Source organism: Tupaia chinensis, unplaced genomic scaffold, assembly GCF_000334495.1.
Source record: "Tupaia chinensis unplaced genomic scaffold, TupChi_1.0 Scaffold000270_2, whole genome shotgun sequence".
NCBI lineage: Eukaryota > Metazoa > Chordata > Mammalia > Scandentia > Tupaiidae > Tupaia > Tupaia belangeri.
The window spans coordinates 5,099,815-5,125,541 of NW_006159751.1; the positions used below are offsets into that span (position 1 = coordinate 5,099,815).

A 25,727-nucleotide genomic window follows, 5' to 3' on the forward strand; every position below is an offset into this window, starting at 1 on the left:
AGAGAGAGAGAGAGAGAGAGAGAGAGAGAGAGAGGAAAGTGAGAAAGCAAGCCACCAAGTCCAGGGCTCAAACCGTGGTCGGCCACGTGGGAGTGTCCAGCACCTTAACCACCATGCCACCTGCTGGTCCCTTAACTAGCAGTATTCTTATTAGTAGACTTTGCTTTTTTAAAAAAGAACAATCCACTGTAATTAAATTAATGAATCAGTTCTAATTTGATCAGAGAGGGACAGAGTGAGAGAGAGGAAAACCGAGAATGCAAGTCACCAGTTCTGGGATTTGAACTGTGGTCAACCATGTGGGAATCCTGTGCCCTTAACTACCATGCCACCTGCCAGCCCCCTTATCAGTAGATTTTTAAAGTATATGTATTTTGAATTAATTTATTCCTCTATAAAACTGGATTTACTTGAAGCACTAGCTTACATTTTCATTATCTTGAGAAATACACGGAAGTTTTTTATAAATTTTATCTTTTTTTCTTTAGGAGATTGAACTATCCAGTCTCAAAAACGAACTTTTGTCTGTTAAGAAGCAACTTGAAATAGAAAGAGAAGAAAAGGTAGGTTTTGCCGCAGTGTAGATAAAATGATTGTAACATTTAGGTGCAACTTTGCATTTTCATAAAAGTAACATGTTAGAAAAATAATTTGATAAATTTTGGTAATCAGGGATGAGGAAACAGGTTTTTACTTTTAGGCTTTTTTCTAGAAGTACATAGCATATTTTGTCATTTAAATTCCAAACACATAAATATAAGTGTATTTTTTAGAATACAAATGCTTTACAATATACTGTAGTATTTCAGAAATACTGTCTCATGTATTAAAAGTGCTTGTATATTTAGATGTGTGCTTTAGCTCTTCATCATATTTCAGGAAAAAAATGACGTATCTGCCTAGTGTTTTGTAGTTTACAAGGTAAATTGATTTATATTTTTACATGAAAAATGCTAATTTTATTTTTGTTTTCCATATGACAGGCACTGTTCTGAGTACCCTACTTACATTTAGTTTAATCCTTATAACAATATTATACTTACCTATTAATCTTTACAAAAATTAGGTTATTTTTTCAAAATCATATATAAGGAAGAAAAAATGGCTAAAATTCAAATTTAGGTCTATTTTTCATGACTTTAAAACCCATTTTTTTTTTTTGAGAGGTTTTTGCTATAGGGCGCGTGTGCTTGCCAGACAGACAGAGAGAGACATAGAGACAGAAAGAAAGAAATCACCCCCCAGAGGGGATGGTCACGCCGCAATCCCTTCTCCTCCGTTCTCCTCTCGGGATCTTGGGCACGCACGCACACGCGCCCGGCATGAGTTTTAAGCCACTGGGTCCAGGACGCGAACCGTGGTCGACTACGTGGGAGTCCAGCGGCATAGCCATTATGCTAACTGCTGGTTCCCCAAAACCCATTTTCTTAATCTCTCTGTTGACAGCCTAGATAACATACACTTTGAATGTGAAGCCTCTGTTAATTTGTTTACTTTGTTTTCTGCATTTAATTCCTTTCATCCTTTTCCTGGAAAATCTTACAGATACTCTCATTTTGCAAATATGAACTAATTGTATCTAAGAATTCTTATAACCCTTCAGTCTTATATTAAAATAATTATTTCACCGGGTGTTTTACATTATATTGTAAACTCTTTTTTTTTTTTTTCCTGTTGAGGTTTTTGCTATAGGGCACATGTGCTTGCCAGAAAGACAGAGACAGAGAGACAGAAAGCGAGAACTCACCCCCCAGGACTGATGGACATGTTGCAGTCCCTTCTCCTCCATTCTTCTCTTGAGATCTTGGGTACACACACACATGCACCTGACGTGACTACATGGGAGTCCAGCGACGTAGCCATTACGCTATCTGCTGGTCCTACCCCGTGTGATTTTCAAGCTGAGGTCCAGAACTCACATTGTGGTCGACCATGTGGGAGTCCAGCTTTATAAGTGCTAAGTCATCTGCTGGTCCCCTATATTGTAAACTCTTAAAGGGCTAGGATCATATCTTATTTATCTTTGTTTTTCCTTCAAGCACAGGACTTTGAAATTTTTATACTTTTCAGTAAGTATTTTCTTTTTTCCTTAAGGTTTTTTCCTGTAGGGCTCGTATGCTTAAAGGAGAGAGGCAGAGACAGTAAGAAGGAAAGTGATAAATTAATCCCCATTGGGAATGGCCATGCAGCAGTCCCTTCTCCTCCATTCTCCTCTTGGGATTTTGGGCATGTGTGCACATACACCTGGCATGATTTTTCAAGCTGCCAGGTCTGGGACTTGAACTATGTTCAGCCATGCGGGCGTCCAACCCCTTAACCACTATGTCACCTGCTGGCCCCAGCAGTAATTATTTGTTAAAGGAATAAATAAAAGGTTTTAAGTTTCACCTAAAGCAGTAACATTCATTCTTACCTTTAGCCTACTGTTTCAATAGAGGATAAGTCCTTCTGATGCTCTGCTCTTTTTGTTTATTTATTTTATTTACTTATTCTTTTTCTGAGAGAGACAGACTGATTGACTGGCAGACAGCATCCCCTATCTGATCCCCATGCTCTGATCCACCCCTAGTCTTTATCCGCTCTGGACCATGGATGTGTGTGTGCTTGTTGTACTCAAGGATATTTCCAGACTTGAACTGTGAACTTTCATGGATAGCCTTGCAGAGCATCATATTTTACTGATGCACTATAACATCTGGCCCTCTCTCTGCTGCTCTTGATTAAACCCTCAGCGGTCTTCAGTTTTTACACATTAGGTAATAAACATGAATAAAATTTCTATCATCACTTTAAAAAGTCAAAACCTTTATCTGCTCTTTAAGCTACTGTGCTATCCATATTCTTTTCTTAATCATCAAACTTTTAGAAAGAATAGCTTATAATACTGTCTACTTTTTCAGCTCTCAGCTTGTATTCGTTAGAACTTAGCTATTGGTCTAATTACTTCCTTGACTTGGTTTTTATTGGTCTCTTTATTGACAAATCTTAATAACTTCTTTTTAATTCACATATATAATTCAAGGAATAATTCTAAGTTGCTGTTTGCATAGCATTGTGTTTTTTTCTGATCATTTATCTTCACACACATACACACATGTGCACATATAGAAATGTGTCTGTATGTAGATAGAAGTATATATAATTCTTATTATATGTGTTTACTTTATTTCACTGTTACTACACAAGTGGTAATAGGGTTAGGTGTCACACTGAGTAGAGTCAAATCAGTGTAACTGTATATTTTAACTCTCATGTTGAGTTTCCCTATTATTGTAGCATCAACTTGTATGTTTCTGTTGTTGAATTTATTTTTGCCAGTTCTTAACTACTCTCTTTTCTTCCCTTTCTTCTTCCTCTCTCCATTCCTTCTTGTTAGTTTGAGAGGTGGAAGATTTTGTCACTTGGTTTTATTTTACCATCTTTACCAAGAAGTTTGATTTACTGCATTATTTTATTTGCATGTACCTTAACGTTCTTATTTTTTTTCCTGTTTGATTAATGGCCACATGATAGAAGGAATTAAGCATTCTATTACTATTATTTTTCTCTTTTTGAATTCTTAACTGATATAGTTTATGTGTTTTGATGAATACTATTGTGGTATAAAAGTATAAAAGTTTATCCTAATTAACTGTTTCTTGAGAAGGTATCGCTATCTTTGTACTTTGGTCTCAAAGTCAGCCTTATGTGTTATTCTTGTTTGTGACCCTCACTTTCTTTATGTATTTTGTTTACCTCATGTTTTTGTCCCATTTTTAAAAATAATCTTAATTGACTCTAATCTGAGAGTCTTAATTCTCTAATAGGTTAATTTCTCTTTTTCAAAATTAAACTAGTTTATTTCATTTCATTCGTTATTATTATTCTTTTAAAATTTTTACCGGAGAGACACACAGAGAGAAAAAGGGAAAGCAAGGAAGCAAGCTTCCAGGTTTGTGACTCAATCAAACCATGGTTGACCATGTGAGAGTCCAATGCCTTAACAACCATGCCACCTGTCAGCTCCAGTTAGTTTTCTTTTCTTTTCTTTTTTTGGAGAGATTTTTGCTATAGGGCATATGCGCTCACCAGAAAGACATAGAGACAGAAAGCAAGAAATCACCCCCCAGGGGGTATGGCTATGCCACAATCCCTTCTCCTCCATTCTCCTCTCAGGATCTTGGGCACACACGCATATGCGCCTGGCGTGAGTTTTAAGCCACCGGGTCTAGAACTCGAACCACGGTCGACTACATGGGAGTTCAGCGACATAGTCATTATGCTAACTACTAGTCCTGGCCCCAGTTAGTTTCCTTGATTATATTTCTTTCTTTTATTCTTTTTTAGATTTTTGCTCTAGGGAGTGTGTACTCATTGGAAAGAGACAGCAGGAGTGTGTGTGTGTGTGTGTGTGTGTGTGTGTATGTGTGTGTATATATATATATATATATAAAACCTTTATCTGCTCTTTAAGCTACTGTGCTATCCATATTCTTTTCTTAATCATCAAACTTTTAGAAAGAATAGCTTATAATACTGTCTACTTTTTCAGCTCTCAGCTTGTATTCGTTAGAACTTAGCTATTGGTCTAATTACTTCCTTGACTTGGTTTTTATTGGTCTCTTTATTGACAAATCTTAATAACTTCTTTTTAATTCACATATATAATTCAAGGAATAATTCTAAGTTGCTGTTTGCATAGCATTGTGTTTTTTTCTGATCATTTATCTTCACACACATACACACATGTGCACATATAGAAATGTGTCTGTATGTAGATAGAAGTATATATAATTCTTATTATATGTGTTTACTTTATTTCACTGTTACTACACAAGTGGTAATAGGGTTAGGTGTCACACTGAGTAGAGTCAAATCAGTGTAACTGTATATTTTAACTCTCATGTTGAGTTTCCCTATTATTGTAGCATCAACTTGTATGTTTCTGTTGTTGAATTTATTTTTGCCAGTTCTTAACTACTCTCTTTTCTTCCCTTTCTTCTTCCTCTCTCCATTCCTTCTTGTTAGTTTGAGAGGTGGAAGATTTTGTCACTTGGTTTTATTTTACCATCTTTACCAAGAAGTTTGATTTACTGCATTATTTTATTTGCATGTACCTTAACGTTCTTATTTTTTTTCCTGTTTGATTAATGGCCACATGATAGAAGGAATTAAGCATTCTATTACTATTATTTTTCTCTTTTTGAATTCTTAACTGATATAGTTTATGTGTTTTGATGAATACTATTGTGGTATAAAAGTATAAAAGTTTATCCTAATTAACTGTTTCTTGAGAAGGTATCGCTATCTTTGTACTTTGGTCTCAAAGTCAGCCTTATGTGTTATTCTTGTTTGTGACCCTCACTTTCTTTATGTATTTTGTTTACCTCATGTTTTTGTCCCATTTTTAAAAATAATCTTAATTGACTCTAATCTGAGAGTCTTAATTCTCTAATAGGTTAATTTCTCTTTTTCAAAATTAAACTAGTTTATTTCATTTCATTCGTTATTATTATTCTTTTAAAATTTTTACCGGAGAGACACACAGAGAGAAAAAGGGAAAGCAAGGAAGCAAGCTTCCAGGTTTGTGACTCAATCAAACCATGGTTGACCATGTGAGAGTCCAATGCCTTAACAACCATGCCACCTGTCAGCTCCAGTTAGTTTTCTTTTCTTTTCTTTTTTTGGAGAGATTTTTGCTATAGGGCATATGCGCTCACCAGAAAGACATAGAGACAGAAAGCAAGAAATCACCCCCCAGGGGGTATGGCTATGCCACAATCCCTTCTCCTCCATTCTCCTCTCAGGATCTTGGGCACACACGCATATGCGCCTGGCGTGAGTTTTAAGCCACCGGGTCTAGAACTCGAACCACGGTCGACTACATGGGAGTTCAGCGACATAGTCATTATGCTAACTACTAGTCCTGGCCCCAGTTAGTTTCCTTGATTATATTTCTTTCTTTTATTCTTTTTTAGATTTTTGCTCTAGGGAGTGTGTACTCATTGGAAAGAGACAGCAGGAGTGTGTGTGTGTGTGTGTGTGTGTGGTATTTCTTCCAATCTTCTATCCAGCCAGGAACACTGGTGCATATAACCAGCCAGTTTTTTTTTTTTAATCCATTTTTCAAGTTGATTTATGGACATGAATTTATTTCTGTGTCCTTTATTTCTGTTCTATTAGCCTATTTGTTTTTATGCCAATACCACACTGTTTTGGTTACTATAGATTTGTAGTATGCTTTTTCCCACATTTTATTGATTCATAAAGATCTTAATTAATTTAAACATTCAGTGGCAAACACAGCTGATATATACATAGTTATGAAGGCATGTCTGACTTTAGGCATAAACCTCAGTGAGTAAAGTGAACATACTATAAAGTAGCACCTCACTGGGGCTATATAGCTTACTGCAGTCATTAAATAGGTATTGATAGGTATTTTTTAGTGCATTTTTTAAATTTCACAAAAAAGTTTTAGTTTTAATGAATCAAAATAAAAAAATGTTAAGAGAAATTTGCTTAAAACTCAAAAGCCAGGAAAAAGGTTAGGATTCAGTTAAAATAGAAGGTAGATGAACCTATCAATAGTTCAAGACAAAAATCCTTATATATGGAGATTAAAAGCATCGAAAAAAATCAATAATGTTTTAGTCTAAAGTAAAAAAACTCTATTTCACTAGTTCAGACTCACGTAATTAATCCCTCTTCTATTGAATTTGCAGTGTTACTGTGGTCTGATCTTTCCATTTAAACTCTGGAAGTTAACATTGAACTCCAGGCTTGTCACTACCATTAGACTGGCCATTCTCTTTGTTGTTTCTTGTACTCTTATTTCTGTGTGTCCTACTTTAGTTTTCCTGGTATAATTCTCCCTTCAGCACTTCTTGGAGAGCTGGTCTGGTGTTGGTAAATTCTTTCAGTTTTTGCTTATCTGAGGTGTTTTTTGTCATTTTCCCCTATATGGAAGCTGATCTTGCTGGGTATAATATTCTTGCTTGAAATTGTTTTTCACTTAACACTGAATATAATTTCCCATTCTTTCCTTGCTTGCATTGTTTCTGAGGAGAGGTCTGACATTAGCCATATTATGGGATATCCTTTGAAAATAATTTGATGTTTCTCTCTTTTCAATTTTAGTATCTTGTATCTATCTCTGGTTTTGGTCGATCTGGCTGTGATGTGCCTCGGGGAAGATCTTCTTGTGTCAATTTTCTGTGGGATCCTTTGTATTTCTTGGGTCTGGATAGTTGAGTGCCTCTCTAGATTTGGAAAGGTTTCTTCCAGGATTTCATAGAATAGATTATCAATGCCCTTATTAGTTTCGTCACCTTCTGGGATACCAGTGATCTGGATATTTGGGCATTTAATGATATCTAGTATTACTCATATGTTATTTTTGCTTTTTTAGTTATTTTCTGTCTTTTTGTTGAATTTTTCTAGATCTGAGGGTCTATCTTCTACATCTGAGATTTGATCTTCTGCATAATCTAATCTGCTTTTGATATTTTCAATGGAAGTTTTGATTTTCTGTATCACAGTCTTCATCTCTAACAGTTTCATTTGATTCTTTTTAATGATGTGTATCTCCTCTTTCTGATCATGCAAGAACTTCCTCACCTCTTGGAACTTGGTGTCTCTTGTCTCCTGCATCTTCTGGAGTTCATTGTCTTTATTCTTTTGCACTCTTTTAGCTTTGTCACTATGAATGTTTTAAATTCTTTACCTGACACTTCCCGTGAGTTCTCTTTTGTTCTTTTTTAATTTTTAAAAAATTTTTATATACATTCAGTCACATTGTTTAGCTTACAATGTGAACATTTCAATATGTGAACATTTCTCCCCAGTCCTGTTGATCAAAATATCTTCAACTGATAACACCACACCTCCCCACCCCGTCAATGCTCTACCTCCGTATCCCTTCTCCAAATGTCCTTCCTTAGGCCTCACTCCACACACAGCCTCATCTGGCATTCACACCCATCTCTTGTGTTTGTACAACCTTTAGTCAATCAGTTTCATTCAGAGTGCAGACACTTGGTATATATTAAATGGGGACATACAATGTCTCTCCTTCAAATCTTGGCTTGCCTCACTCAGCAGTAACCTTCCATATTCTTCCACTTTCTGTCAGAAGCCAGGGTTTTGTTGGTCTTTGTGGCTGAATAGTATTCCATAGAGTATATGTGCCACAGTTTTTCAATCCATTCATCTGTACGGGGGCATTTGAGTTGGTTCCATGTCTTAGCAATCGTGAATAGTGCTGCAATAAACAATGATGTGCAAGCACTTTTCCAATGAAGAGTCCTTCTGTCCTTTGGGTAGATACCGAGGAGTAGAATTGCTGGATCATATGGTAAAAGTTCCCTTGTATTCTTTGGGGAGGAAGGAGTTATTTTTTTTTCCATTAGAGGAGATATATTTTCTTGGTTTCTCATATTTCTATGCCTCTGTGGTGGTTTGTGATCATCTGATGGATTATAGTTTTTTTTCTGCTTTTTTTTTTTTTTTGAGTTAAATCTGAGCAGTCAGAGGAATGCAGAAGGACATGAAGCCGTCTGTAAACAGTACCATTTTTCTCGCTTTGCAAAACTGATTTAATGAAAATTGAGGATTAATGTGACCCTAAAAGTATTCAGATATTTTGCTACTGAGCAGCTAGACCTGTCTAGAAAATCATTGTATGGAGGCTGAGCAGAACAGTGAGAAAGGTAAAAACAAAAGGAAAATGAATAGGAAAAGAGAAAGAAAGAAAGAAGGAAAGAAAGAAAAAGAGAAAGAAGAAAAAAACAATAAGAAAAAAATTTTTGGTTAAAAAATGAAAACAGTGCTGTGTGAATATAGCCACTTAGAACCTGAAATGTAGATGGCTGCTGATAGGTTTATCCTATGGGGGCAAGGAAAAAGGAAAGAAGTAGGAAGACAAAAGAGTAGCAGAGAACTAAGTTTAAAAAAAAAAATTAAAAATAGAGATGGATAGAGACAGAGTTAATAAGTAGGGTGCTCTAACCCGACTCCTGGCTAGACTGGGGAGCAGGACACCGGTGAAATCTGGGCAGATGGTCCTCGGTGGTGGAAATCCTGAATGTGGCTGCTTGGGACTCAAATACAGATGGCTGCTGATTGGTTTATCCTGGCTCCTGGCTAGACTGGTGAGCAGGAGGGTGAAGTCTGGGCAGCGGCTCTTCAGTGGTGAAAATCACTGAATGTAGCCATTCGGAACTCAAATATAGATGGCTACTGATTGGTTTAATACCGCTTTGTAGTACATTTTGAAGTCAGTTAATGTGATGTCTCCATATTAGATCTTTTGCTCAAGATTGTTATGGGTATTTGAAGTCTTTTGTAGTTCCTTAGCAAATTTTGGAATTGTTTTTTCCATTCAAGAATGTCATTGGTATTTTGTTAGGGATTACATTAAATCTGTAGATTGGTTTAGATAGTATGGATATTTTAACAATATTAATTCTTTCAACCCGTGAACATGAGCTGCTTTTATATTTTTTTTTTCATTTCTTTTATTGTAGAGATCATCTACTTTCTGGGTTAAATTTATTCCTAGGCATTTTTAAGTAGTTTTTGTAAATAAGGTTGCTTTCTTGATTTCTCTTTTAAAACAATTTGTGATTGGCATATAGCAACGCTACTGACATTTGTATATTGTTTTTATATCATGCAACTTTACTGAATTAGTTGTTCTAACAGGTTTTTTTGTGTGAGGAGTCTTTAGGGTTTTGTATGTAATATGTTATCTTCTAACAGAGACAATTTGACTTCTCTTTTCTAATTTGGATGTTCTTTCTTTTGTTCTCTTCCCTAATTAGTCTAAGACTTCCAGCACTATGTTGAATAAAAGTGGTAAAAGTATGGGACCAGCAAGTGGCATAATGGTCATGTCACTTGACTCTGATGTAGTTGAAATTGGTTCAAGTTTGAAATCTGAGGCTTAGAAGTCACACTGGGCATATATGCATGCATGCCCAAGATTCTGGAGAGGAGAATGAGGAGAAGGGAATGTGGTGTGGCCAGCTCTCTTGGGGAGGGGTGGTGATTTCTTGCTTTCTGTCTCTGTCTCTCTGGCGAATGCACATGCCCTATAGCAAAAATCTCTCTTAACAAACAAACAAACAAAAGTGGTAAAAGTGGGCAGTCTTCCTTACTACATATCATAGAAAAAATATATATAATTTTTTCCTATTCAGTATGATGTTAGCTATTGATTTGTCATATGTGGCCTTTTTTGTGTTGAGATTTTTTTTTTTCAATGCCTGATTTGTTGTGTTTTTATCATAGGGTTATTGAATTTCATCAAACGCTTTTTTCTATTGAAGTGATCATCTGACCTTTGTCCTTGATTTTGTTAATGTGATATATTGTGTTTATTGATGTATACATTATCAAACTATGCTTGTGCTCCAAGATTGAATCCTACTTGATCACAGGGAATACTATTTTAAATGTGCTGTTGAATTTGGCTTGCTAGTATTGTGCAGAGAATTTTTACATCTGTGTTCTTCAGAGATACTGGCATGTAGTCTTCTCTTCTCTTCTCTTCTCTCTCTCTCTCTCTTTCTTTCTTTTTTTTTTTTTCCTGTGTCCTTGTCTGGTTTTAATATCAGGGTTATGTTGCCCTCAAGACTGAGTTTGGAAAAATTTCCTCCTCTTCAATTTTTTGAAATAGTTTGGAAGTAATTGGTATTAGTTCTTCTTTAAATCTTATATACCATTATTTTCCTTACCTATTCACCTTTTGAAGGATATTTGGGTTTCTTCTACCTCTTGGCTGTTGTACATAGTGTTATAGTGAATGTGGGTGTGCATGTATCTCTTTGAGATCTTGCCTTGAATTCTTTTGTATTTCTGTCTAGAATCTGGATTTGGATCATATGATAATTCTGTTATCTTTAGAAGGACCCCTATCTGTTTGTCATGGTGACTACACTAATTTTATATTCCTACCGACAGTGTATAACAATTCCAGTTTCTTCATATCCTCCTCAGGATTTGTTATTTTCTCTGCTGTTGATAGTGGCCGTGTTGATGTATATGAGATGATATTTCATTGTGGCTATGATTTTTCTTATGATTAATGATGTTGATCATTTTTTAATATGCTTGTTGACACTTGTATGTCTTTGGAAAACTGATTATTCACATCTTTTACCAATTTTTGAATGAGTTTAATAATTTTAATCAGGTTTTTTTGTCTTTGAGTACTAGGAATTGTTTAAAAATTTTTATTGTTAACTAATCATCAGTATGGTATGTATTTTAATAATGTTTTTATCATCATATTTTTCATTACATATTAATACTAATTTCATTTCTTATTCTTTAAAGTGTGTGTTTGTGTGTATGTCTTACTTTGGTTGATTTGAAGGGTATATGTAGTCTTTTACTTTACTAGTTACCTTTATATTTTTAAATAATAAGTCTAATACTATCTTATCTCTCTTTGCATAGATGACCTTAATATTTATTTTATTATTTTGCATTGGCAAGATTTCTAAAAATGCTTACTTTAAACTTTAGATGTGATTTCCATATTTGTTTAACTTGAGCTTTATATTTACATAGATGAAATGAATCTTTGTAAAAAAAAAAAAAGAAAAAGAAAAAAAGCTTTATGGCCAGAAGATGATATGGAAGTTAAGGTGACTGGATCTCACCTGATTGACTGCACAGTTCGAGTCCCAAACCCAGTGACTTGAAAAACATCCTGGGTGTGTGTTCATACATGCCCAAAATGCAGAGAGGAGCATGAAAGAGATGGGATTGCAGCATGGTCATCCCCACCTTGGAGGATAATTTCTCTCTCTCTGCCAAGTTTACATGCCCTAAAAAAAGTATTTATTCCATGAGCAAGAGAGACAAAGAGAGTGAGAGAGAGAGAGAGAGAAAGAGGGAGACAGGTACCTCTAACAGAGTCTTCATGCCATGATTCACCCCATCATCAGTCAGCCTTGGGTTATGGGCATGTGCCTACCTGGTGTGTTTAGGGAATCTCCAGATACATACAAATATGGAACCTTCCCATGTGAGTCAACCTTGCAGAGCTTTGTATTAAGTAGTGCTACTGTCTAGTTCTGCAGCCCATCTTTTATGAGCAATCTTTTTCTTGATTTCTCAACTTTGATCCTAGTTATTGGTTGTAGTAATTCTGTTTTATAGTTGGCTGTCATATTGCAGACATACTACATACTCATATCTGTTGGTCAGGTTTAACTTTCCCTTTTCCTATTGAATGCATTCTCTAGCATAGCAAATTACTCTTCTCACTTTGACTATAATTCACCTTACTGTTTTTATTGAGTACTTCTTTATACAAATTAGCAAAAGTTATAGATTATTTTCTAAGTATTGTATACTTTTCTGTACTTATTCATGTGATTATTTTTGCTTTCCAGCTTTTTAAATTTTAATCCCTTATCTCTCTCTCATACTGAAAGTCCTGTGTCATCAAAATCCAGCTGAAATGCACTTTTGTTCAACACACAGGGGAAAAAGCTAACTCTGTTTCTGGCCCATAATAGTTACTTCATGGTTTAGTTACTTACATATACCCCTTACCCTATAATCTGTTCCATCACTTCATTTTATAAATTAGAAAATTGAGAGGCCAGTAGGTGGCGTGATGGTTAAGGTGCTGCACTCCCACATGTCCGACTATGTGTCAGGTCCTGGAATGGGTGACTTGAAAGTCACACTGGGCATGTATATATATATGTGCCCAGAATCCTGAAAGGAGAATTGAGAAGGGATTGTGGTGTGGCCATCCCTCCTTGGGGTGAGGGTAATTTCTCACTTTTTCTTATTGTTTGTCTCACTCCAGTGAGCTCACACACTCTATGGTGAAAACCTTTTTTAAAAAAATTAGGATGTAGAATTTTAGAGTTTGAAAAAAAGTATTCAGGATTCCAGAGATACATACTAGAGATTGATCAGAATAAAAAGCAAAGGTAATTGAAACAAATAATACCGTGGTTGAAAATATCTTAATTTTTTTCCCTTTTTCTTTTTCATTATTTTATGAGATTGGGATGTTAGTCGTCATTATTTGGTGATATTTATTAGAAAAGTTTTTGATGATAACATTCACTTGTGATAATAGCAATGATTATGTATGTACTTGATAGTCTTTTTTTTTTTTTTAAATAGGAAGAACTCAAAAGAGAAACAAAAGAAAATCCAATTACTCTCAAGGAAAAAAAAGGCAAGGTAAGAGTTTTATTTATTTATTTATTTATTTATTTATTTTTAATAAGCAATTCCTCTTCTAAAATATACTTAGAAATAATTCTTTTTTTATAAGACAATTCCTTTTCTAACATATACTTAGAAATAATTCTTTTTTTATAAGAAGATAACATTTAAGTGTATCATACAATTGAATTTCCTTAATTGTTTCTTGCTATTTATTAACTCAAAAGCTTTAGCTAAAAATTTTAAAACATTTGTCATTTGAAGATTTAGAGAAGATTTCAGTTTTACCCTGTAATTCTTATAGTATTGGGTTGTTGGGAAAATTATGATGCACTTTTACGTAGAAAACCAGAAAAATACGTCATAATTTTCTTGATGAACTAATGTTATCTTAAATTAGATACTTTATATTTCTCTCTTGAAAATTTTTCAGTTTGGGGTAAAATATTTTTTACTAAAAATTCTAAAGTTTTTGTTTAGAGTATATAAAATTTTGGGTTTTAGATGGCAGAATCAATGACATCCTGTTTTTCTGACTTTAATTCTGAACCAATTGAGAAAGGCAAAAGAGAACCAAAATTATATCTTTACTTTTGATAAATAATATTGGAGAATGTGGCTTATATTTGAAGGCAAAAGAATTTCTTCTTTCTTTTCTTTTTTAGAGAGATTTTTGCTATAGGGCATGTGCCTGCCAGAGAGGCAGAAAGAGACACAGAGACAGAAAGTGAGAAATCACCCCTCAGGGGGGATGGCTATGCCACAATCTCTTTTCTTCTTGGGATCTTGGGCATGCAAGCACACATGCCTGGTGTATTTTAAGCCCTCAGGTCTGGGACTCAAACTGTGGTCGACTATGTGGGAGTCCAGAGACATAACCATTATACCATCTGCTTGTTCCTACAAGAGGATTTCTTAATCCTGAAATCTCAATTAGACAGGTAGAGCTTGAATTGGGCAACTCTACTCACTCGATCGTCTGTTCTTGTAAAATTTATGGCATAATAGGGCAGAGCAGAATAAATGTGCTTCCTCTGACTCTCAGGAGGAGTAAGAAGGTGGCTGGCTGTACACTAAGTGCTCAGTTTCTAAAAAGTTACTAGTCACATTAGTTCATCATTCTTCCCCTAATGAGGCAGAGAGTTATTAGGAATGTTACCCTAGTGGTGCTTCCTACTTATGAAAATGAATGCTAGATAGGAGGCAGAAAAGTACTCCTCAGCCTCTAACCTATTTGGTAAGGATTACTGCAGAAGAATTTTGATTTAACCAATTTTTGGTTAAAATGATTAAATATATTCTTTATACCCAGTGATGTAGACTCCTCATGTAAGCCTCCAGAGAGGTTGATTATTATAGTTAAACTGAAATTGACAATCAAAATAGTTTGGAAATATTTCACTTGTTAGATATAAGCAATGCTAACAGTTTTGTTGCATTTAGATTTAAGAAAGAGAAGGAAAGAAATATTGAATCTGAATGAATATTCAGCGCTTCATTTGTCCAAATACTGTGTTAGTATCTGGATAAATGTGTGCCCCAAATCCCATGAGGAAAATGGTGGAGAAGGGATTGTGGCACAGCCATATACAGTGGGGAGTGATTTCTCACTTTTCCTTTCTTTCTCTCTGGCAAGTGCACATGCCCTATATCAAAACTAAAAAAAGAGATGATATTTGAAAACTTATTTGGAGAAATTTTCCTCATGACAAAATTAACCAGTAAGGTTGGAGGTAGTCTTAGTGCGAAGTGTTTGATGCAGATAAACAAATTGGTCAATCTCTGATATTGTTGTCTAAATACAGAATGTATTCATATTATGAAAATACATATCACTTGTAGAGATGTTTTGATTCATATATAATTCCATAAAATATGCTCATCATTTGTAACTATTTATCAAGTAGATTAGTAAATGCCATATATTTTATCTTGGGGGTCTAGATATATATGGTATGAAAATGAAAAATGTAAAAGAAATGAAATTTAATGCTTAAAAAAAATGTACTGGGGAGTCAGCAGATGACTTTAGAGGTGAGGGTGCTGGACTCCCACATGGGTGACCACAGGTTGAGTCCTAGACTGGGCAGCTTGAAACTCATGCCAGGAGTGTGTGCATGCCCAAAATTCCAAGAGGAGAATGGAAGAAAAGGGATTATGGGATGGCCAGCCCTCCTGAGGGGTGTGCTTTCTCACTTTCTCTCCATCTCTGTCTGTCTCCAGTGTGCACATGTGCCCTATAGCAAAAATCTCTTAAGAAACAAACCAACAAAAAATGGTACTGGGGCTAGCAGGTGGTATGGTGGTTAAGGTGTTGGACTCCTACATGGCTGACTGCAGTTTGAGTCCTGGATCTGGCAGCTTCAACTTCACACTGGGCATATGTGTGTGTGTGTGCCCAAAATCCCAGGAGGAGAATGGAGAAGGGATTGCAGCATGGCCACCCCTCTAGGGTGTGTGTGGTTATTTCTCACTTTCCTTCACTGTCTCTCTGTGTTTCTGGTAACTGCATGTGCCCTATGGGGGGGGGGAACTTAAAAAAATTAAAAATTAAAAAGAATAAATATTGTGCTTTGGGCCATCACTGTGGTCTGGTAGTTACAGCAGCCAGATCTCATTTGACCAGCCATGAGGTTCAAGTCCCAGACCAGTGGCTTGAGAAACAGACTGGGTGCATGTGCATGTGTGCCCCAAATCCAAAATTGTGAAAGGAGGGAGAGCTGGAGAAAGAATTGTGGTGTGATCATTTCCTATGGGAGAGGGGAGTGGATTTCTCCTATGCTTCCCACTCCCTCTTTTTCTGGTGAGTATACATGCCCTAGCAAATCAAATCAAATCCTGTACTTTATTCCAACACTATTGAAAAATCACAAGCCTCATATATAAAATCATTAAATTTACCAAACAGTTCTGTATTTAGATAGGTTATTTAACTTTTTCATGTTTCAATTTCCTCATTTATAAAGGGATAATGGGAGTAACAGTCTCCTAACATTGTGAAGATTAGGGCCAGCCAATGGCATGGACCTACCTTAACTACCAGGTTAAGGCAGCTGGATCCCACATGACTGACTGACAGAGTGGTTTGAGTCTCACTCCAGAAGCTTGTAAAACACATTGGGTATTTGTGCATGCGTGCCTAAAATCCCAAGAGAAAAATCGTGGAGAAGGGATTGTGGCATAGCCATATATTATGGGGAGTGATTTCTCATTTTTCCTTTCTTTCTCTCTGGCAAGTGCACATGCCCTACATCAAAACTAAAAAAAGAGATGATATTTGTAAACCATTTAAAATAGTGTTGGCACATTGTAACTCCCATATAAGTGTTTGTTTAAAAAAATACAAGAGAGAAAATTGTGAATTTCTGTATATATCCATCACTGGATATGTAAACATTCAGAAAAGAATGTAACTTATAAGAAGTATGAATATTTACATCATGTATTATGAAGAAAGATAATTCAGTAATTTTTTGAATTGCTACGGGTCTCACAGGTTTGTGAGACAGAGACAGGGAGAGAGACAAACATGGAGAGAAAGCAACTCCTAGTAGAGCATGATCATGCTACAATCTTGTCTTCAGTTCTCCATCCTGTTGGTATTAGACATGCATGCACATGTACCTGGTGTATTTTTCAAGCTGCTAGACAGGGATTCAAACTGCGATCAGCTATGTGGGATCCGATTCCCCTAACTACTACACTATGGGCTGGCCCAAGTTCAGTATTATTTAAATTGGAGAGCATTTTCTTCTAGGCTACCCAAGAAATGTCAATTTTTGCATATAACCACAAGGTGGCGCAGTGACTTTAAATGGCCTCTCAGGCCTTTTGGAAAAATATGTCCATAAAATCAGTAACGTTTTAGAGAAGGAGAACTGAGAAAACTGAGTTAAAATAATGTGTAAATTTAGAGTAAATTTGTAGTTTATTTACTTTCTGAGTAGAAGTAAATATCATTTTCTCATTTTTTTCCACTTGAAAAATCCCCTTTTTTGGAGACAAGTGAGACTGGTGGGTAGGAAAATGCTTAAAGTGAGAGGGAGGAAGTATGAATGCACAAAAGAGAATGAATGAAGATGAGAATAAATTGTCACCTGTATTTTAGGGTATGGAATGAATCATAAATACTTTTTTGCCATCAGGAATAGGATTTTTTTAAAAAAGAGAATCCTCAACTTTTGGTCAAATGGAAAGTTGAAATATCTTACCTGTTTTCATAGTAGCTCTGTGAAGACAGGGATGATAGGTACTATTTTTATCTGAAATGGGCAAGTAAAATGACAGAGGGATAGGTGTAACTTACTCAGACTAAACAATAGTAAACTAGGGGGTAATTTCCAGTTTCATTAATTCCAGTTGCTGCACTTAAATAATTAATTAATTAAAATGACATTCAATGATGGTTATATTAACTTTTGTTGTTCCATGCAGAAGACACAGACATCTTTATTGGAAACACCTGAAACTAGCTATCGAAAATTTGATTCTAAGGTAGTTCCTTCACAAAATAAATCTCGAAGTTTCACATCAACTGATAATGGCAAGTCCAAAGATAAAAGGGACTATTTGTGGACATCTGCTAAAAGTACTTTATCTACACCATTACCAAAGGTTGGTGGCTAAAATTTCAAGGTAATAGTAATATTATTTTAAATAAAGGAAGTTCTGGTGTTATTTGGCATCACACATACACACACACAATTTGCTTCTTGGAAGTTTCAGGGTTTTTGAGGTATCAACATGAATGGTTTCATTTTTTTCCTCTATTGCTGTCCACAACTTAATGGCATTTTGGGCAGATTCTGTAACTTACTGGTTATTTACAGATTCCTTGATGTAAGAAATCTGGTTTGATTATAGACATTTTACAGAACCATGCCAGTTACCTCCCTTTGCTGTTTACGCCACGTCATCTTGCTGATGGAGTCCTTTAATTAGCAGTCATCAGGAAGATGCCATTAGCAAAGTGACTTAGTTCTAGCTATCTTCCACATTTCCCCTTAATTCATGGGGTATATACAACCTTGCTACATTAAATGGCAATACAAAATGGTTTACTTCTGACCCCTGTTTTCTCTCTGCCATTTATCTCACTTTAATTACCTTTTATTCTGTTCAGCTAGACACAAATACAGGTTCATATTCAACTAGGCAATGAGTTATCAGTTGCCCCTCCTTAAAGGCACTTCTAGCTTTTATAAGGACATTGTTGGAGTTCCTGCCTCACTTGTCTTGGGAGTTAAGGAGAGTAATAACCCAACCTGTCTCCATTCCTCTAAACTGAAATTTCATGCTGTTTTCTGTCAGTGTCCTTAAAATAACTGGGAAGGAGAGAGGTGCTTGTTGATCATAGGACCTGTCCTACCACCTTTTAATAATCCCTAAGGAAGAATCTGGCACCAATTATAGGTTGCTTTCTTCTAAATAGAGGTTACAAACATTTTTAACCCAGCTTTGTGTCCCAATTGATAATTTTAGAGGAAAAAGATGAGTCCTCATACCCTGATAGATATATGCAGAATATTATTCACTTTGTGAAAATTAGTGAACTGTATAGCTTAGAGGTTTTTATATTAAAATATTCAGTTATATTTCCTACCATATTATTCAGAATTGAAATTTTTTCCACTAAAGGAAGAGCTTACTTAAAAAAAGCAAAAACAAAACAGAAACCTTTTTTTAGCCAGCGATTTAATAGTAAAATATGATACTCTATGAGGTACTCCCTCCGTGAGGCACTCCCACATGGGAAGGTTGCTGGATCAAGTACAGAGAGTTCTCTGGGTATATCAGGCATGTGCATGCCTGTGATCTGAGGCTAGCTTGAAGGCTGTATGTAGATTGCACCGTTAAGTTGGGGGGTCTCTCTCTCTCTCATGGAAGAAATAAATAAAAAGTTAAATACCTTTTTATTAAAATATTGGTGAGAAAAATGCACAGATCTTTTTTTTTTTTGAAGAGGTTTTTGCTATAGGGCAAGTGTGCTCGCCAGACGGACAGAGAGAGACAGAGATACAGAAAACAAGAAATCACCCCCCAGGGGGATGGGCACGCCGCAATCCCTTCTCCTCCGTTTTCCTCTCGGGATCTTGGGCACGCACAGACATGCGCCCGGTGTGAGTTTTAAGCCACCAAGTCCAGGACACAAATCGTGGTCGACTACATGGGAATCCAGCGACATAGCCATTACGCTAACTGTTGGTCCCAAAATGCACAGATCTTAAGTAATCAATTTGAATATTTTTATGAGTATAAAACAAATCTAACCTTAATGCCATCACATGGATTATAGCATAGAATACTACTATCACCTCAGAAGAGCTTTTTGTTCACCTACCAGTCACTAGTCTCTTCTCCAACACACTACTGTCTCAGTGTTAGATGTACCCGTTCTGGCATTTTCTACAAATGGAATCATGCAGTATTTTTGTCTGGACTTCTTTCATTTAACATGCTTGTGGCATTTATCCATATCGTTGCTTGAAGTTGTAGCCCGTTTTTATTTCTGTATAATGCTCTGTTTTGTGACTATACCACAGTGTATGGACATTTGGTAGTTTCCTGATCGAACTTTTATGAATAGTGTTGTTTTAAAAATTCTAATACTTGGGACCAGCAGTTGGCATAATGGCTGTGTGGCTGGACTCCCATGTGGCCGACCATGGTTCAAGTCTCGGACCCAGTGACATAAACTCACGCTGGGTGTGTGTGCGTGCATGCCCAAGATCTCGAGAAGAGAAAGGAGAAGGGATTGCTGTGTGGTCATCCCCCCTGGGGGGTGATTTCTCGCTTTCTGTGTCTTTGTCTCTCTCTGTCTTTCTGGCAACTACACGTGCCCTATAGCAAAATCCTCTCCAAAAAAAAGAAAAAAGAAAAAAATTCTAGTACTTGACCAAATATATGCATAGTTATTTGCTTCCCTCTTGCTGCAGATAAAATTTGTCTTCGTCTTTGTCTTTTGACAGTTTGTTATGTGTCTAGGTATAGTTCTCTCAGAGTTTATCCTCCTTGTAATTGTTGTACTTCTTGGATGTTTAAATTGATGTTCCATTTAATTTGGAAGATTCTAGCTATTATTTTTTTTTCAAATATTTCTTTCACATTTCGTGTCTCTATTGTTATTCTGTAACTCTCATTATGTGAATATTGGTGAGCTCGATAGTATCCTATAAGTCTCTGAGGTTATGTGCATTTGTCTTCATTCTTTTATTGTTCCTCAGACTGGATAATTTCACTTGAACTATCTTCAGGTTCATGAATTCTCCTGCTTACTCAGATATGTTGTTGAAGTCCTATAGTGAAATAACTTTATTTCAATTATTATATTTTCAATTCTATAATTTATGTTTGTTTTTATTTTAACAATATCTATCTCTTGGGACCAGCAGTTGGCATGTTGGCTGTGTTGCTGGACTCCCATGTAGTTGACTGCGGTTCGAGTCCTGGACCTGGTGACTTAAACTCATGCAGGGTGTGTGTGTGTGTGCATGCCCAAGATCCTGAGAGGAGAATGGAGTCCCAGTCCTGGTGGCTTAAACTCATGCTGGGAGCATGTGCGTGTGTGCCCAAAAATCCCAAGAGGAAAATGGAGGAGAAGGGATTGTGGTGTGGTCATCCCCCTGTGGGGGGTGGGGGGGCTGATTTCTCATTTTCTGTCTCCCTGTCTCTCTCTGTCTTTCTGGTGAATGCATGTGTCCTATAGCAAAAACCTCTCCAAAGAAAATATAAATAAATAAAACAAAGAAGTCTTGTTACAATGAGTGAGCTGTAAGATCAAGTACAGCTTTCCTTGTAAATAGGGTCCTCTAGAGAACCAGAAGATAGATCTAATAATGACAGTTATTCAGGAAAAAAGCTTTGAGCTTTGATTATGTTCTGTTCTATCTTGTGACTGCCAGATTGTACCAGGAATGCTGTGTGTGTGCGTGTGTGTGTGTGTGTGTGTCTTTAAGAGTTTGAAGCCACCGTGTCCAGGACTGGAATTATGTGGGAGTTCAGTGAGATAACCATTATGCTATCTGCTGGTCCCTAGGAATGGTATTTTTAATACAGAGCTAGAACACAGGGCATGGGATTGGGGAGAGTTTAGATACCATAAATCTTGATGCTATTACAGAGATTCAATCATTTAAAAATAAATAAAACACTCTAGGTTACTGAAAGCCTTTATTTAATTTTTTGAGTTCTAAAAAACGCTAATTCTGACTTTTTTTTCTTTTTTTTTGGAGAGGTGTTTGCTATAGGGTGTGTGTGCTCACCAGAAAGACAGAGGGAGACAGAGAGACAAAAAGCAAGAAATCACCCCCCAGGGGGGATAGCCACGCTGCAGTCCCTTCTCCTCCATTCTCCTCTTGGGATCTTGGACACACACACACACACACACACACACACACACACACTCTCTCAGAGTGAGTCTAAACTACTGGGTCCAGGACTCGAACTGCAGTGGACTACATGGGATTCGATTGGCCATTATGTCAACTGCTGGTCCCCTGACGATTCTTAAAATAATTTTATTGCTTTTAAAGAGTAGTGAATTTTTAGAGTTGCTTACTCTGCCATTTTTGTTGATGTCATAGAGCATGGTTTTATTTTTATTTATTTATTTATTTTTTGAGAGATTTTCATTATAGGGCGTGAGTTTTAAGCCACTGGGTCCGGAACGTGAACTGCGGTCGACTATGTGGGAGTCCAGCAACATAGCCATTACGCTAACTGCTGGTTCCCCGTGATCATGTTTTTTAAAGATGCTTTTTTTTAATTGATAAAATTTATGGGATAATATAGAATACTAAATGTTAATGTGAATTCCTTTACCAACAAAAAAGGCAAATATATTTCTCACAAAGCACCTAGGAGTTTTGTGGAGAGAGCAAAGTTCCTATAATTATTTGCTCTTACTTAGGGTTTTTCTGCATGTTGATTGCTGAAGCTGTAGTGTCTCTCTCTGTTTCTCTGTCTCTTTCTTTCTCTTTTGAAGGGCAAAGAAAACCAACTATTGGCCCAGCCATGATGGCACAGATGGTAGGACATTGCTGTGCAATACTGGATCTATGTGGGAGGGTGTGGGCTTCAGATCCTGGGTCTACCTGATTATTCCAGTTGCACCCACAGATGTGTCTGTAATCCGAGCTGCCCGAAAGGCTAGGGAAGGGACATCATGGCATGGTGAGACACTATTGAGGGTATCCATCTGTCTATGACAGTCTCTGACCTGCTACTTTCTCTCAAAATAAACTTTCAAAAAAGGAGATAAAATCTGCTGTTATAAATTTTTTAAAGAAATATTTCTGATATAAGAACATCTGAATAACATCTGAGTGAAATTTGTATATTACATACTTGACAATAATAATGGAGATTTCTGATTGCTAAAGAATGTAATTGCTTTGAAATTATTGATTAAATAACTTATTAATAATGTATCTTTTATTTAGTATGATAATTTATTTTTATTTTTGAATAGGTATATAAAGTGAAGACACCAACAAAACTGCAAATACAGCAAAGAGAAAACAAGAATATACCCATTGAAGAAAGTAATAAAAAGAGGAAAATGGTCTTTGATTTTGATATTAATTCAGACAGTTCAGAAACTACAGATCTTTTGGTAAAAATATTTCATATAGCCTGTGTTTGTTTATTATTTGTCTACATTATATTTTGATGTAATATGTGTAATATGTATACATACCAGTTACTATTACAATATTCAACTACAGTAGAGCTTTACTATCATAGATACCTTCAGCAGCATTTTAGAGAAACTGGATTTCAAATAATTTTCCTCTAAATCTCAGAAAACAGCATTTTAAAAATAGTTGATAAAGGATACTGGCACATGAGATGATCCTTGTCTTGTTTTCCAACAGAGTTTCATAAAGGACTCTTCCCACATTTTTTAAAAGAAAGATATGATGTGAATATTTTAAATATTGCAGTAGCTTAATTGGTTTTTCAGGGTCCCCCTATTTTACATATTACACATGTTCCTTTACATCATTTATTGATATTAATATCAAGGTATTAGTTGACAACTATAACATTTCTATCTGTTAAGAGTTAATATCAGGGGACCAGCAGTTAGTGTAAAGGCTATGTCGCTGGACTCCAATGTAGTCAACTGCGGTTCAAGTCCTGGACCTGGTGGCTTAAACTCACACCAGGCGCATGTGCGTGCGTGCCCAAGATCCTGAAAGGAGAATGGAAGAGAAGAGATTGAGGTGTGGCCATCGCCCCTCGGGGGGATTTCTCACTTTCTGTCTCTCTGTCTCACTCTGTCTCTCTGACGATCGTATGCTCCCTGTAGCAAAAACCTCTCCAAAAAGAAGAGTTAATATAGGGGCCAGCAGGTAGTGTGGTGGCTAAGGTGCTGGACTCCCATGTGGCTGACTGCAGTTCAAGTCCTGGACCCAGCGACTTGCTTTCTCACTTTTCCTTTTTCCCTCTCACTCTGTATCTTTCTTTGGTCAAATTAATAATAATAATAATAATAAATTTTTAAAAAGAGTTACTAGGAAAGAGAAAATTTTTTTTTTTTGAGGGAGATTTTTGCTAGGCAAAAATCTTGTAGATAAAACAAAGTTATCTCTTGCCTTGTACATGCAAGGGTACGTGCAATTGCTGGAGAACACAGAGAGAGACAGAGAGACAGAAAGCAAGAAATCAACCCCCTGGGAGGAAGACCATGCCACAATTCCTTCTCTTCTAATCTCTTTGGCGTGAGTTTTAAGCCACCGGGTCCAGGACTCAAACCATGATCAGTCATGTGGGGGGTGCAGTGCCTTAATCCAAAGAGAACATGTTGGTCCCAAAGAGAACATGTTGAAGGAGGCTATTTCCTGTAGGACATTTTTTTTTGTTGTCACAAATTATGCTTTATTTACATATGTCAGCATTTTCTAAAGGTATTATAATGGTTTATTGAGAAAATTTTAGTTTAATTTATTATCAGCAAATAGCTTCTCATTTTTTGTCAATTAAGCATACTTTTACCATTTTTATCCTCCCTCTTTCCCCTCCCTCTCTTTCATACTGAAGTTTTTCTTTCACATTTTATTGATTCACAAAAGATCTTAAAATATGGACAAAGCTAGAATCTAGTGACATGTGCACTCTAATTTCCTTCTAAAACTTTTTTCTCTCTCTCTCCATTTTCCCTTTTACTGAAGAGAGGTCTAAACTAACTTATTTAAAAAAAATTAGATTAATCTCAATTTGGTCTGTTATTTGCACAAAGCCCCCATAAGAATTCAATTTATGATTCAAGGTAACAGATATTATTGTATTACTGAAATTATGCAAATAGCCATTCTGCCACAAAATAAGAGTGCTCACAAATATTTTCCAATTGCAAAGGGATCAGGAAGGGAGAAAAGTTTATGTTTGAATTTAAAAATTCTTTAACAAATTGCTGAACCTATCAACAGTTCAAAAGAAAACAAAAATCCTTAAATCTGGAAGACAAAACATAAGTCAGTAGTGTTTTAGAAAAAGTCATAGAATTCTGTTTCACCAGTTTAGTCTCAAGTGTAATCTTTCTTTGGTTGAATTTGCAGTGTTACTGTGGTCTGACCTTTCAATTTACAGTCAGCATTATTACTGATATTTCAGAACTTGTCCCTACCTTTAAGTTGGACTTTTTCTTGATTAGATTTTAGAATTAAAAGAATTGTAATTCCTGCTCTTTCTATTGAATTCTAGACCTTTTTCTTAGCTGATCCGAGATCCAGAATGATTCAAATTTTATTATATTTTTAAAAGGAGCATTACAACTTTGCAACACAAGAAATATAGTAAGCATTATATTAGGTTGTCAGGAAAGTCATGATGTATTTTTCCTGTTTTTCTATGCAAAAATATGTCATGACTTTTCTGACAACCCAGTAGAACTGCACATAATTGGTGAAACTAGCCTGAAAAGACATTTCACAGTGAGTTTCATTGGTCATAATTATTACATGACTTAAGTCATTTTTATAGTTTTCTTAGCTGATGTAGTCAAATTTTGATGAACATTTAAGTTATTATAAAAATTACATTGCAAAGTCAGTTGTTGAACATGACTTTTGGAAGATGGTAGAGTAGTCAGTGCCAGGTATCTGTTTTTACATCTAGAAAACAATTGCCTGGCAAAAACTGAAGTGATTCCTTTGGAACTCTGGGGTCTTATTCGAATGCTTGTAGCTTCCAAGGGAAAGCTTGACTGGTAAATTTTGGTTAAGTTTAGTCTTAAGTGAAGTAGCGGCTACCAATCCTCTAACCTACAGACCTGTGGCAGTTAGCCATGCTCATGTTCCTGGTGTGGCATGCTGGAGCCAGGAGGAACAATAATGATCTTGTCCTCCAACTCACAGGATTCAGTGCTTCAACCCTTACTGGTTGAAGTGACTTCCAGAGGATTAACATAAACTGTATATATTTGACTTTTTCTTTCTTTTCTCTTTTAGATTTTTACTATTTGAGAAGTCAGGGATTCATGATTCAGACATTTAAAAGCAAAGGAAAAGGAATTTAGAAAGCCACTACACATGGCTAGGGAA

General features: G+C 36.1%; 1 protein-coding gene across 1 annotated transcript in view; it reads left to right on the top strand.

Annotated features, from left to right (window-relative positions):
- Window positions 1–25,727, top strand: part of SYCP1 (synaptonemal complex protein 1) — a 127,434-nt gene that overhangs the window by 92,002 nt on the left and 9,705 nt on the right. Inside the window, exons 28-31 of the mRNA XM_027772295.1 lie at window positions 489–563; window positions 13,138–13,197; window positions 17,617–17,796; window positions 22,652–22,795. Of these exons, the coding sequence (XP_027628096.1) occupies window positions 489–563; window positions 13,138–13,197; window positions 17,617–17,796; window positions 22,652–22,795 (459 nt within the window). The remainder of the gene's footprint in view (window positions 1–488; window positions 564–13,137; window positions 13,198–17,616; window positions 17,797–22,651; window positions 22,796–25,727) is intronic.